Source organism: Scyliorhinus torazame, chromosome 1 (genome assembly GCF_047496885.1).
Source record: "Scyliorhinus torazame isolate Kashiwa2021f chromosome 1, sScyTor2.1, whole genome shotgun sequence".
NCBI classification, from domain to species: domain Eukaryota; kingdom Metazoa; phylum Chordata; class Chondrichthyes; order Carcharhiniformes; family Scyliorhinidae; genus Scyliorhinus; species Scyliorhinus torazame.
Window position 1 is genome coordinate 327797164 of NC_092707.1, and position 15183 is coordinate 327812346.

At 45.2% G+C, this 15183-nt stretch overlaps 1 protein-coding gene across 3 annotated transcripts in view; it reads right to left on the reverse strand.

Annotated features, from left to right (window-relative positions):
* Positions 1 to 1463: 1463 nt before the first annotated feature.
* Positions 1464 to 15183, reverse strand: part of rd3 (retinal degeneration 3, GUCY2D regulator) — a 123052-nt gene continuing 109332 nt past the window's right edge. For all 3 annotated transcript variants that reach the window (XM_072508431.1, XM_072508422.1, XM_072508441.1), the window contains one exon: positions 1464 to 2549. In XM_072508431.1, coding sequence (XP_072364532.1) covers positions 2252 to 2549 — 298 coding nt within the window. In that variant the 3' untranslated portion in view covers positions 1464 to 2251. The remainder of the gene's footprint in view (positions 2550 to 15183) is intronic.

Sequence of the window (15183 nt, forward strand, 5' to 3'; positions counted from 1 at the left end):
TCCTATCCGGCTGCATCACAGCCTGGTATGGCAACTGCTCGGCCCAGGACCGCAAGAAACTTCAGAGAGTTGTGAACACAGCCCAGTCCATCACACAAACCTGCCTCCCACCCATTGACTCCAACTACACCTCCCACTGCCTGGGGAAAGCAGCAGCAGAATCAAAGACCCCCCTCACCCGGCTTACTCACTCTTCCAACTTCTTCCATTGGAGATACAAAAGTCTGAGAACACACACAAAAAGACTCAAAAACAGCTTCTTCCCTGCTGTTACCAGACTCCTAAACGACCCTCTTATGGACTGACCTGATTTAACACTACACCCCTGTGTGCTTCACCTGATGCCGGTGTTATGTAGTCGCATTGTGTACCTTGTGTTGCCCTATTATTTATTTTGTTCTGTTTTCTTTTATTTTTATGTCCTTAATGATCTGTTGAGCTGTTCGAAGAAAAATATTTTTCACTGTACCTCGATACACGTGACAATAAACAAAACAAAATTCAAATCCAACAAAAAATAAAATAGCATATGTTCCAATTCACTGTGAACAATGTCTCAAGATTTGGTATTATGATTCTGTATTATATCATGAGCTCAGAAAACAACATGATTGACAACATGCGTCAGGTTTGTATCGCTTTACATCTGCAATCCCTCATTGCTGTATCAAATTCTTTGTGATGTGTTGTACCATCATCATTGATACCATTAAATTATGAGCCACGAGTGCAGTCCAGGGTAGCTTTCCTGGATAATCTTTCTCCTTTGTAGATAGGGGGGGCGTCTGACACACGCTTGGCACCTGACTTTTCTACAGTGCAGCCAAGATTGGGAAAATTAAAGACATGAACTCACATCCAAAAACAACTTTATCACAAAATCTCTTGCATATGTCAAATCCATCATGCAAACCATATCCATTGAATCTATTACATGTTAAACCGGTTTATCTTCCCTATTCCTGCCTCCTCACCTATTTGGAGAGTTTTCTGGTGAGTACATTTCAAGGACATGATTGGTGGGTGTGAGACTTTTGAAAAGTTCTGCTTATTAAGTAGTTAGCAACACTAATGAAATGTTAACACTTGGAGAAGTGCTGGTTTTATTGCTTCTCTTTCAATTCTTTATGATGATCTGGGAAGGGTAGAGGTACCTTCTGTGTATTAGTCACATCACAGCTGACTGGAATATTATTATTTCATGATATCTGACGGCAGTGAAAATAATACTGATTTCTAAACTCTTTAAATTACTTAAGCTGCAGTGTGGGATGCAATGCAAAATACATTTGAAAATGAACAGTATTTGATTCTGCATTTTTCACTCAATTGTGCAGCATTTACCTATGCTGTGAGAATGTTTGCAGTGTTAATGGATTTTTATAATCCCCAAAAAGAAATCTCCCGTAGTACATCAATACCATATACTAATAAATCACAGTTATCCACAATGGAGTTCAATAGAGGTGCAGCTGGTATTTAATAGTGTAAAACAGGGCAGCGAATTCACTATTTTCCATTTCACACTTAGCGAGAAACAAATTTTACTCGCACTGTTGTCACAAATAGGCCACTCAAATTCTCATCTGAGAGTTCGCAATTGCAAATGTTAATGACATACATGGGCAGGCCATGCACATTCACAACAGTCATATTGCTGCAAAGTAAACATCAATCTAAATTTCAATAATTAAATATGATGGGCTGTAACTTCCTCAGAGTGGCAATCAGCAAATATTGCCACTCCATGCCGAATTACCTGCACTAAATTTCTTCCATGCCTGTCGCACCCAAACTTTCGACTCAGGCCAGGCGAGATCCAGGCAGCACAGCTGTCCTTGAGCTCCAGTATTCACATTCAGCCCATTGAAGGGGCTGTGGGGTGTCAGGTCGTTGAACCTCAGGGGATGGGAGGGGGGGTCTTTACAATAGCTATCCAGAGGTTAAAAGATATTTTAATTCTTCTAACACTTACTGACGAACTATTTGTGTAATCCTGGTGGATCCACATGAAATTTGTGATTTAAATCACATTTTCAGATAATTCCCAGTGCAGTGGCATTGCCCAGAGTAAAGTTGTGGTTCTGGGCAGTTGCCATGCAAACCCTTAGCTGTGAAGTTCTGAGAGGGGTTCCCCAAAGCTTCTTTGGAATTCCCTACTCCCCCAATGCAACACTGGAGAGCTTGGAAGTTACAGCCAGATATCTAATTACCTCTATACAATCATTTCTATTATAAATTGTGCATTCCATTAGAACTCTTTAGCAGTTTTGAACTCTGGCATACTCCATACTCTTCTGGCTGACACAAAACCTTGTTCTACATTCTCTGACACTGTCTTGATGTTACTGCTGAAAGGATAGATCCTTACTCGTGATTTAAATATCATCATGGAAAGACTCAATGTCCGTTTCTTGTTCCATTGCCTGGTCAACTTCTTTGTCTCGTGATCTTCCTTCATTCGCTCAAAAGCATCCTGAAGAACGGATCGGAATAATTGAGACACTTCCTGCACCTCTGGCTCATATTCAGCGATCGCCTGGCGAAACCTGGATAACAATTGGAAATCTGAATTAAAATGTAGAATTAAGTGATCCTGTACATTCAGCAGGAACCATGCTCCATGGCAGTGCAGGTCGGAGAGTTAACACTCCTATCAGCCTTGCTCCATTGAATTGGAAAGAGAAAAAAAATCAGCCAGGACTCTTGTGGTTTCTTAAAGGATAGGCTTGCAGACCACAAAGGTACAAACTTATTGGAAAGGCGTTTTCCCACATGCTGCTGGAATAAACTGACTGTTAGCCTGCACAAACTGTCGATGATGTCATCCATACGTCATGTGATCAAACTCTTAAAGTGACCTTGTTTCAACTAGGAACAAACATGAATACACAACAACTCTCACTCCTGATGACTATTAAGTGATCCATATGAAAGTGAACTTGTGTGGGTAACAGGGAGGATAAGAGAGCACCGCTGTGATTTCCTCTGCCCTAGAGGTGGTGCTCCTCGGAGCCAAATAGCTCGCCATCATTCATCTCGGTTCACAGAAGAAGAAGAACCATTGGATAAAAGCAAATTACTGCGGATGCTGGAATCTGAAACGAAAGAGAAAATGCTGGAAAATCTCAGCAAGTCTGGCAGCATCTGTAGGGAGAGAAAAGAGACAACATTTCGAGTCCGATGACTCTTTGTCAAAGCCCAAGAAGAATAACCAATTGGACAAATTACCAGAGGGTGACCACTCCTGAAAGCCGTAGCTCAATACAAAATTAAAACCTCCATGAAGATAGGGAAGAACACAGACGAAAACGGGGGAAAAAATGAAAATGAACTGAATTGCTTTGTGAGAAACTACAGCTGATGGTATTTCAAACTAAAAGTCAGAAAGGAGTAAGAAAAAATGTTATGCTCTATTCCCCTATCCGGGTGGAGCAACTGAATTGGTAAAATCAACCAGATGTTCCAGAGTGTGTTGGATAAAAGTATGTAGTCAAATCACTGATCATTGAAATTTGAGAAGGCTAAGTACTGCACACAAGATGGAAAAGGAAATATATGCAACAAATGGAGTTGAAAAAATCTTCTGTGTAGACTTGATACTAAACCAATACAAAGCACAATCAACAAAGCCGAATATTGAACCACATATCAAAAACAGTCCCATATAAGTCAGGGGACATCATAGCAATCTGTACACTGCTGTGTTCAGACTACATCTCAAGTTCCACACCCAGCTCCAGTTGACAAGATAGTCAAGTGTCAATATCATGGGTGGTCCTCTAACAATGTTAAAGTGCTTAAATTTCTTATGACTGCATACATTTACTGTTGTCACTATTTTGTTACCCCGTGTGACACAACTGAAATAGCAATTTCATTACATTTTGAAAAAAATAATTTTTAATTATAATTAACACTTTTTCTACAAAAGATACAATAAACAGAATAACAGCTAAATAGTTAGAACCCACCTCACACCCACGTCCCCCACAACATAACCTCACCCCTAAACCCCTCCCCACCCACCCAATCCACAACCGCCCCCCCCCCCCCCCCCCCCCCCCCACGAACAGCTAACAGTGACCAACTCTTTAAAGTAAATTATAAATGGCCGCCATCGATGGGAAAACCCTTCCACTGACCCTCATAGTAAACATGACCTTCTGGAGATGCAAAAACTCCATAAGGTCACCCAGCTATGCCAATGTGCTTCACGGTGTAGTCAACCTCCAGCCCGAGAGGATCAGCCTCCTCTCCACAAGCAAGGCAAAGGCCACGGCTTTTGCCTCCGTCCGGAGCTCCGCCACATCCAAAACCCCAAAAATCGCCACCAGTGGGTAAGTCTCCAACCCAACGGCCAGAATGCCGATACAGTATCAAAAAAGGACTCCTAGCTTTGAGATCAGAACATGTGCACATGGTGCGCTAGGCCACTTGAACACCGATCACATCTATCCTCCACCCCATTGAAAAACCGACTCATTCGAGTCTTCGTGAGATGTGCATGAAACACTACCTTTAGCTGAATAGGACTCAGCCTCACACAGGACGAGGTCGGGTTCACCCTCCTCAGTGTCTCATTCCAAACCTCCTCCTCCAAGATCAGCCCCAGCTCTTCTGCCCACTATGCCTTCACACCCTCAACCAAGGACATCTCCTGTCCCAGTATCTGCGGGTATATGCCCGATGTACTGGCCACCTCCGACACTGAGCGGGAAGGCTGAAAAGTACCTTTTAACCCAGCTACGTAGATATACCTGAACCCATCATCATCTGTAAGCCCATATTTCTCCTCCAGTTCCCCCAGGCTAGCGAACTGACCCTCTTAATAAAAATCTCCCACCTTCTCCAACTCCTTTCCCGCCCAAATAAACCCAGTTACAAACCAAATTGTCACAATTAGACTTACATTAACACAGCAATGTAGTTACTGTGAAAAGCCCCTTGTCGCCACATTCTGGCGCCTGTTTGGGTACACGGAGGGAGAATTCAGAATGTCCAAATTACCTAACAGCATGTCTTTAGGGACTTGTAGGAGGAAACCAGAACACCCGGAGGAAACCCACGCAGACACGAGGAGAAAGCGCAGGCTCCGCACAAACAATGACCCTGGCACTGTCAAGCGACAGTGCTAACCACTGTGCTACCGTGCAGCCCTATGATAGTTTAAGTAAGTGGGCAAGGGTCTGACAGTTGGAGTACAATGTTGGTAAATGTGAGGTCAGCCATTTTGGTAGAAATAACAGCAAAATGGACTATTATTTAAATGTTAAACATTGCAGCATGCTGCTGTGCAGAAGAAGCAGGGTGTCCTGGTGCAGGTCGCAAAAAGCCGGTTTGCAGGTGCAGCAGGTAATTAAGAAGGCAAATTAAACTTTGTCCTTCATTGCTAAAGGGATGGAGTTTAAAAGCAGGGAGGTTATGTTGCAGCTGTATAGGATGCTGGTGAGGCCACACCTGGAGTACTGTGTACAGTTTTGGTCTCCTTACTGGAGAAAGTATATACTGGCACTGGAGGGTGTGGTGATATGTCTGTACGCAATATTATAGATGGCTGGTGGTACAGACCCACCATGCAGTCTCAAGACAGTGGTCATGTGACAAGGCACTCAGATATAATTGGGGGCACATCCGGGGATCGACAGATGGTTATAAGACGTACTAGAGGACAGTCGTGCCTCGGGGTAGTTCCAGGGGAGTACAAAGAAAATTCATGATAACTTGCTGTGTAACAGATCGTTATCTTACCACGTGTGATTTAATAAAGATCCTGGTTTGGACAAGTCACAAATCATTTGATAGATTCCTTGCTAGACATCAAACACAACCGAGGATGTGCAGAGGAGATTGACTAGGTTAATTCTGGAGTTGAGAAGATTACTTATGAGGAGAGACGAAGTAGACTGGGATTATACTCATTGGAATTTAGAAGAATGAGGGGAGATCTTACAGAAACATGTAAAATTATGAAGGTAATAGATAAGATAGAAGCAGGGAGGTTGTTTCCATTGGCGGGTGAAACTAGAACTAGGGGGCATACCCTCAAAATAAGGGAGAGCAGATTTAGGACTGAGTTGAGGAAGAACCTCTTCACCCAAAGGGGTGTAAATCTGGGAATTCCATGCCCAGTGAAGCAGTTCAGGCTGCCTCGTTGAATGTTTTTAAGACAAAGTTAGACAGATTTTAACAGTAAAGGAATTAAGGGTTATGGTGAGCGGGCAGGTAAGTGGAGCTGAGTCCACAAAAAGATCAGCCATGATCTTACTGAATGGTGAAGCAGGCTCTGTTAGACGTTTTAGTCGCTGTGCTATAAAGAGTCTAGTTCTGTTCCTTTTTCACAAACACACATTTATTTCCTTCCAACAGCCTTTGCACAAAACTCTCCCTATACATCACCTGACAGAGGCCACCTGAAGCCCCTTTACATATCAGTGTCAATTAATGGATACTTAACATAAATGAGACAACTAATTGCAATGTCCCTTAACCCATTACTTAACAGGCTCGAGGGGCCAAATGGCCTACTCCTGCTTCTAGTTCTTATGTTCTTAAGGGTAGACGAGAAACTGTGAGATATTGCTGATATCACTTGCTGCTGGCTTGTGCCTATTGCATAAAAATTATGCACCACAGTAAACTTGACAGCCACAGTTAACGATGTCCATTCCTTGAATTGAGACTCAAGTTGTGACTGCAGTGAGTAGCATAGCTCAATGATAGTCTCGTTTCTGGAGCATACAGGTCTAAGGCATTTCTTGCCTGAGAAGTTGAAATGGGAGAAGTGCTCCCTGAACACCTGCCTCCTTTGCAATGCACTCCTCCCCCCTTTTTCCAATTGTTCATTCTCTCTCCCCATTGCTTCCTTCATCTCCCAGCTCCAAAGTCGGTCCTGCCAGACTGCCCAGGACTCCAATGAAATGTCTTTAAAGGCACACAAATTTGTTCTGTCTGCAGTAAAAATTATGTTTCCATAGTCAAAAGGCAGTCCAGGAAACACCCAGAAGCTTTCTAGCAACCTCCATTGTCAAACCAACTAATCTATTCGTAGTGGTTGAGCCCTTGAAATAGCACTGCTGAATGGCTCTTCATACCCGATGGTGCTATGATTGTTGGGTTGGGTACGTTTAACTCATGACCAGTCAGGCAAGTCAGCACAACATCACAAAGAAAATGTCTGGAATGTAAAACTTTGCATTAACCGTTTTATTAAGGAGTAATCTATTTCTACCATGCACCCTGGATAGCTGCAGAGAATCCGGTTTAAGACAATAGTCAGACAGGCACATAATGAGTGCACGTAGCCCATCTCCCACCAAACACTTAGGTGCCTGTTTTATACCTGAAAAAGGGGCAGTGACCCATTGAGTTGACTGTGCTTTATATGGTTTACCACTCCTTACAGAACACTGTATCTTATGCGCGGAACACATCTGTCAGTATTTAAAAAAAATTAAACTTAATCATTAATACTTTGGGAAAAATTGCTTGTGCTTTCAAAGACAAATGTCTATTGTCATTGTCATTGCTGTTGCTCCATGGCAACATACATTCTGTTCCACCCTGTCAAATACACAATAAAGCATGGTTGGATGTATAATAAAGTCGCAACAAATTTGTTCCTGAACTTTCAATCTATTATAATCCTTTGAAAGTGTGATTGAATAGTTCTGATAATACAGAGCTATCAGGTAAACCCTTTTCACTAATGACGTCGTAAATTAAAGCTTTTATTACTTCTCATGTTAGTCTTTTAGATGCTTTGAGTTGTCAGGGCGGGCAATATTACTCAAGGTAAGGATTGTGTTTTGCAGAAGTATGAAAAACTGTGCTGCATGATAGTATTGTAATACGATACTTTATTATATACTGAGAATGCTACCTGTTCATGAGAGTAAATCAGCATACTAGTCAGTGAGTGATTTATAATATACTTCATTTAGAGTCGGAGGATTTTATGTTTACCCCATGCAAACATTTTCTCCGAAAAGAGCAATTGGTATCAGAAAAGAGTTCAGGCTTTGCATTTCGGGCAATGTACTCTGCCCATGATGAAAGAGCTTGTCTTGTACAGTGGAGGATGTGAAGGAAGGTGCTTTCTTACTGCTGATTGGTGAAGCTATTATGTTTGTAATAGACCGATACATGTTAACATTGCTGCTGCTGATAGGACAGCTGTGTAGAATGGATGAATGGACAGATATGCGGAGTGGATGATTGGATAGCAATGTGTTGCTTGAGCACGTATAGCCAGATGTCACTGATGAGAAGGTCATTGTCTTGAGGCGTGGTGTAGTGTTGGGAGATCTCCATAACATGTCTGACATGTCTTGTATGTCAGGTGGCGGGATGCTGAAAAAATCAGTAGTTCAGGAATCTGTCAGAGTGAGTGAGTTTAGTGTAGACTTCATTCTCCGACCCCCCCGCTATGAATCCCGCCCCAGCCGACTGCCAAATTCTCCAGCACCGGGGATTTGGCGGGGGCGGGAATCACGCCGCGCTGGTCGGCGGCCGCTGGCAGCGACCCCCACCCCCCCCGGCGATTCTCCGCCCACGATGGGCTGAGTGGCCGCCCATTTTTGGCCGGTCCCGCCGGCATAAATTACAACAGGTACTTACCAGCAGGACCTGGCTCCGCAGGCGGCCTCTGGGGTCCTTGGGGGGGTGCAAGGGGATCTGGCCCCATGGTGGCCTGGCCCGCGATCGGAGCCCACCGATCCGTGGGCGGGCCTGTGCCGTGGGGGCACTCTATTCCTCCGCATCGGCCGCTGTAACAGTCCGTGATGGCCGACACGGAGATGAACCCCCCTGCGCATGCGCTGGGATGATGCCAGCTCACGCTGGCACTCCCACGCATGCGGCAACTCGCACCGGCTGGCGGAGGCCCTTCGGCGCCAGTTGGCATGGTGCCAAGCGCCTTCCGCGCCGGCCGGCGCAGCACAAACCACTCCGGTGGCGGACTAGCCCATGAAGGTGCGGAATCGTGGCCCGACGCCGGAGTGGTTCACGCCAGTCCTTCCCGCCGGAGTTGCCCGCCCTGCCGGTTTTCGCAGAATCCCAGGCCGTTGTGAGACTTGATGAGAACATCAAGAAATGGTGTGGAAAGTTGTTGTCCAATTCCATGGAAAAATTAATACTCAAATGTTGATTATAGGAAACTGTGAAGTTCCCTCTTATCATGTTACTATATAATAAATCTGTCGTTGACATGTCAAAGCCAGGGTTCCGGTTGAAGGCCAGCTGATTGTAGTGCTACAAAGTGCTACAATTGATGACAATGGAGATCTCATTGCAGCACCATCTGTTTGCCTGAAATACAAACAACAGCATTGTCATGATGTTGAGTTTAGACACATCAATAGAAGGTAATGATCGGAATTCTCCGATTGCCGACGCCAAAATCGCGTTCGGCAATTGGCCGGAGAATCCGTTTTTACACCGAAATCGGGGGGCGCCGCTGTTTATCGGATGCCCCGCCCACTCAAAAACAGTGTAATTACTGAGTACGGCGCACGCCGTTGGGACAGCCTCAGGACATCACTTGAGGCTCTCTCCCGTGCTCCGCACCTGATGGGCCGACTTCCCGACGGCGCGGTTGCGTGTCCTCTCAACTGTCGTAAAACTGGCGTGGCGGCTGTGGACTGTGTCCAGCGCCGCCACAGTCGGGGGGGGGGGGGCATTGCACTGGCAGGAGGGGTTTCGATGGGGGTTGGGGGGGTGGTCCTGGGGTGGCGAGGAGGGCAGTTTTTGGCAGGCCGTTTCTGCGAACGGCCGTTGCCATGTTGTACGACGTGGTCGTGCAGGCCGCTGCCATGTACATGCACGGCCACGGAGGCTTTACGTTGCGCGGCTGCTTGCCCCCCACCAGATGGACCATCGGTGTGGAGACGTCGCCGACATTTTTGTCGTATGACCAGACGCATCCTCCGGACATAGTCACAGAATCGGAGAATCCAGCCACATAACTTTGATCTGGTGAAATCACACTTCTGTTGGGTAAAGAGTTGTCTTCTTCTAAAAATTGTTTGACGATAAGACAAGCCCTTGGAATGAGTACATTGGTGAACAGTAACTCAACATCGAAACTGACCATTGTATCTGATGGTTTGCTGTGTCCTCTCAAAGAAATATTTAGAGTTGGTGATATGGCGTGTAGATTCAACCATTAGTTGCTGGAGAACTCTGGCTACATATGTATCGTATGTTGGAGAACCTTTATTGGAGATGTTGGGCTGGATTTCCCTGTGGGCTCTGGAAAACCTGACCGGCACAATTTTATGTCTTCCAAAATGCAGACCCAACTCATGTATGATTTTGGCTGGGAGTATTCTCATTTCACACAGTGGTCAGGTTTGCAGTCGATTTTGTTAGCCATGATGGAGTTTGAGAGATGTGTGGGTGCAGAAGCGGGCCATTTCTCTGATGGAGGAAGCACTGTAATGCATATCAACACATATACAGTGGTGGTCAATGTATGGGTCAACTTAACTTTGCAAGATCCCCATAATGAATTACTACATTAAAAATGCTTCTATATTACAATACAGAATCCACCAGTGACGTTATACACTTAACATTCAGAATGTTCTTGACTCCTCAATAGGCTCACCCCAGTTGGTCATAAGCTCTTCAAGGAAGCACATTTTGCTAGGTCTTCCAAAATCAACACAAACACATGAAAGTTGTTTGCAGGCGAAAATACAATTTTCCTGTGGTCCTCACAATAGGGGCCCAGTGTTGTGTGTGGGTTTTGCACCAAAGCATTCCTGACTTACAAAGAGGCCACATGACAATGGTGTGGGTTGGGAAGGCAGAGGAAAATTGTTCTCCACTCCAGCAAAAAAAAGAACTAAATTCAGCATTTCACAAAACATAAACAGAAAATACTGGACAATCTCAGCAGGTCTGACAGCATCTGTGGAGAACAGGGCAAATATTTTGAGTCTGAATGACTCTTTGTCATGGAGTGCTAAATTCTCTGCTTTGTTGATGTTAAATATGAGTGGTTTTGCTGTGCAAAGAGCTCAGTAAGTCAAAATTGTCTGTTATCTGCTCCCTCTCAGGTATCCTGAGGCTTGGTTTAATCTGTTGGATAATCTCTTTAGTAGAACATTTACTTGGGAGTCACTGAAAAGTTTAAACCAAGGACTGGAACCTGCTTTTCAGTCAATGAAAGTTTACATTGACTAAGTTTGACAGTGGTCCTATTGGCAAAGTTTGTTGTCTGTGTAGATTGTTATTTGCTTAAACCATGTTGAACCTTGCTAAACCTTGTCAACTTGTTAAACCTTGGGCGGGATTCCCCCCTACCCGGCGGGGCGGGGGGTTCCGGCGTAATGGAGTGGCGGGAACCACTCCGGCGTCGGGCCGCCCCAAAGGTGCGGAGACTGGGTCCAAGCCCTCACCTTAAGGGCTAGGCACGCGCCGGAGTGGTTTCCGCTCCGCCGGCTGGCGGGAAAGGCCTTTGGTGCCACACCAGCCGGCGCCGAAAGGTCTTTGCCAGGCGACGCATGCGCGGGAGCGTCAGTGACTGCTGACGTCATCCCCGCACATGCACAGGGGAGGGGGTCTCTTCCGCCTCCGCCATAGTGAAGACCATGGCGAAGGCGGAAGAAAAAGAGTGCCATCACGGCACAGGCCCGCCCGTGGATCGGTGGGCCCCGATCGCGGGCCAGGCCACCGTGGGTGCACCCCCCAGGGCCAGATCGCCCCGCACCCACCCCCCCAGGACCCCGGAGCCCGCCCTCGCTGCCTTGTCCCGCCATTCAAAAGGTGATTTAATCCACGCCGGAGGGAGAGGGTTTACAGCAGCGGGACTTCGGCCCATCGCGTGCTGGAGAATCGCCAGGGGTGGGCCCGCCGACTGGCGCAGCGCAATTCCCGCTCCCGCCGACCGGCGCGATTCCCGCCCCCGCCGAATCTCTGGTGGCGGAGAATTCGGGACACGGCGGGGGCGGGATTCACGCCAGCCCCTGCCGATTCTCCGACCCGGTGGGGGGTCGGAGAATCGCGCCCCTTGTCTTTACTTGTTTAGTGAAGGCTGCATGGAACACTTTCTGGAAAGAAACTGCACGTAATTGCAGCTTGTGCACAAAACTGCACGAATGATTAGTTTAGCACAGTGGGCTAAGCAGCTGGCTTGTAAAGCAGAATAAGGCTGGCAGCACGGGTTCAATTCCCGTACCAACCTCCCCAAACAGGTGCCGGAATGTGGCGACTACAGACTTTTCACAGTAACTTAATTGAAGCCTACTTGTGACAATAAGCGATTCTTATTATTATTATATTGTAATTCCTTAATTTTGTTGAGGTCCTGCAGTTGGAATTTCCTTGTTGAATCTTGTTTGGTGTGGAAAATGTCTGTATTAAGGGTATGTCGTTACAATCTGATGTAACTGATATGCACTTTGAGGCCTCTATCATAGTACATCCAATGACCGAAGGGTAATAAAACTCCAAACAAAATTAATCTTAGCAAGAATTAGACATTAAATGCTCATTTTCTTTAAATGACATAAGAAATACAAAGCTCAGTTGGAAATTTGGCTCCCTTCAAGATAAGGTACAGTGTTTTTTGGATAAACACGATTCACAATTTCCTGGAAGTTCTTTACATCCAGAGTACCACGCGTTATCCTCAGTCTAGAGATTTGTGAAATCTTAAAAGAAATGTTGTGAAAAAATAACAAATGAAGTTAATTGTCAGGCATAAGAAGAATCAGGCAATGTGCCTCAAGACTACCATCCATTGGTCTTGACATCTATCATTATGAAGTGCTTTCAGAGGTTGATTATGAGACACAGAACTCAATGCTCCCAGAATACCTTGATCCACTTCAATTTGCATACCGCCACAACTGGTCCACAGCAGACGCCATCTCCCTGGCCCTACACTCATCCCTGGAGCATCTCGACAACACGGACTCCTACGTCAAACTCATATTCATTGACTACAGCTCCACCTTCAATGCCATAATCCCAGCAAGCTCATATCAAAACTCCAAAACCTAGGACTTGGCTCCTCCCTCTGCAACAGAATCCTCAACTTCCTGACCCATAGCCCACAATCAGTAAAGATAAACAACAATATGTCCTCCACAATAGTTCTCAATACCGGGGCCCCTCAAGGCTGCGTTCTTAGCCCCCTACTATATTCCCTATACACACACGACTGTATGGCAAAATTTGGTTCCATCTACAAGTTTGCTGATGACACGGCCGTAGTGGGTTGGATCTCGAACAATGATGAGTCAGAGTACAGAAGGGTGATAGAGAACCTAGTAGCGTGGTGTAACAACAACAATCTCCCTCAACATCAGCAAAACGAAGGAGCAGGTCATTGACTTCAGGAAGCAACCTGACAGCATCAACAGGGCCAAGGTGGAAATAGTTGAAGCTTCAAATTCCTAGGTGTAAACATCACCAACAATCTGTTCTGGTCCACCCACGTCGACGCTATGACCAAAAAAGCACAAAATCTACACTTCCTCAAGAAACTAAAGAAATTTGGCATGCCCAAATTGACCCTTACTAATTTTTATCGATACACCATAGAAAGCATCCTATCTGACTGCATCACAGCCTGGTACGGCAACTGCTCAGCCCAAGATCGTAAGAAACTACAGAGAGTTGTGAACACAGCCCAGTCCATCATGCAAAACCGCCTCCCATCCATTGACTCTGTCTACACCTCCCGCTGTTTTGGAGACCCCTCCCACTTAGTTATTCTCTCTTCCAACCTCTTCCATTGGGAAGGAGATACAAAAGTCTGAGAACAGGCATTAACAGGTTCAAAAGCAGCTTCTTCCCCACTGTTACCAGACTCCTGAATGGCCCTCTTATGGACTGAACTGATCTCTCCACATCTTCTCTACTGCGTAGTACTACACTCCGTATGCTCCACCCGATGCCTATGTCGATGTATTTACATTGAGTATTCATCATATGTCCTATGTTTTTTCATGTATGGAACGATCTATCTGGACTGTATGCAGAACAATACTTTTCACTGTACTCAGTACACGAGACAAGAAATTAAATCAAATTCAAATTTAAATCAAATCAAATTCATAATACCGACTCTATCCTTTCAAATCTGTTGTTGAAAAGACATTCTCTCTACCTCGTCTCAGCCCCCACCCATTCTCCTCCATAAAACTGGTATCAGTCATTTTCCATCACAAGCTGCAAAACCCCATATGCACAATAAACAGACTATAGCATTGTAAGTGTATTAAGAAACAAACTTCCAGATCCAGAAGTATTGCTGTGAAGTGACTAAAAAAGGAAGATGAGGTTATAAATAGAGGGTTAGGGATTGCAATCAGTTGGGCACGAAGATGGTATTAACTGTCAGATACAGTTGGATAGTAGCTCAAGGGTGGGTTGATATTGTCATGGATAGATGGATCGCCAGAGGTCCAAGGCCCAAGCATTGGCGTGGACATGGGAAAGTAAGCCTGAGGACCTGTGGTTGCATGCAGAACCATGGCTGGATGTGGTAGGAGAAGTAATGAAGGGCCTATGGAGGTGTGTAGAGATACATAATAAATACAGTGGCAGAGTTATTGGTGAATATATTCCAGCATTTTCACTGGATCAAGGCTGCCAGATCTTCAGGTTCTGAAAAGCAATAAATATTTTGTGGTAAAATTATGATTAATAAGGCCAACATAAAATATTAAATCAGTATTTTATCTCAACTCCCCAAATGAATGGGAAAATTAAAAACCAGGACAATAATGAATAAACATCACAAAAATAAATGAGCTGGCACGGAATGTCCCTCTACTCTGGCAATTGACTGAATTTGTCACCTCATGAAGATGTAGGTCACAATCTTAATCCTGAGCAGGGTTTGGGTAGATTAGTAGTATTGAAAACTCACCCACCTTTCCAGAAATTGGACTATATTAATGCTCAGGTCATGTTTAAATTCTGTTGGCTGACCTCTTGGCCAGAAAAGATGAGAGGTCAGTGGGAAGCAATACAAAATAATGCTGCCCAAGGCCACCTACAGGTGCAAGGTAGCCGGTGGGATTGGATTCCAAGGCCATCTCACAGTGGTCCTGTATTCCTAAAGTGGGTATGGGGAAAGAATACAGGAGAGCAGAGGCCTCAGCTTTCTTTGTGGGCCCTAGATGCTTGTTCTAGCCACAAAATGGGGAGAAGAAAAACCTGCGG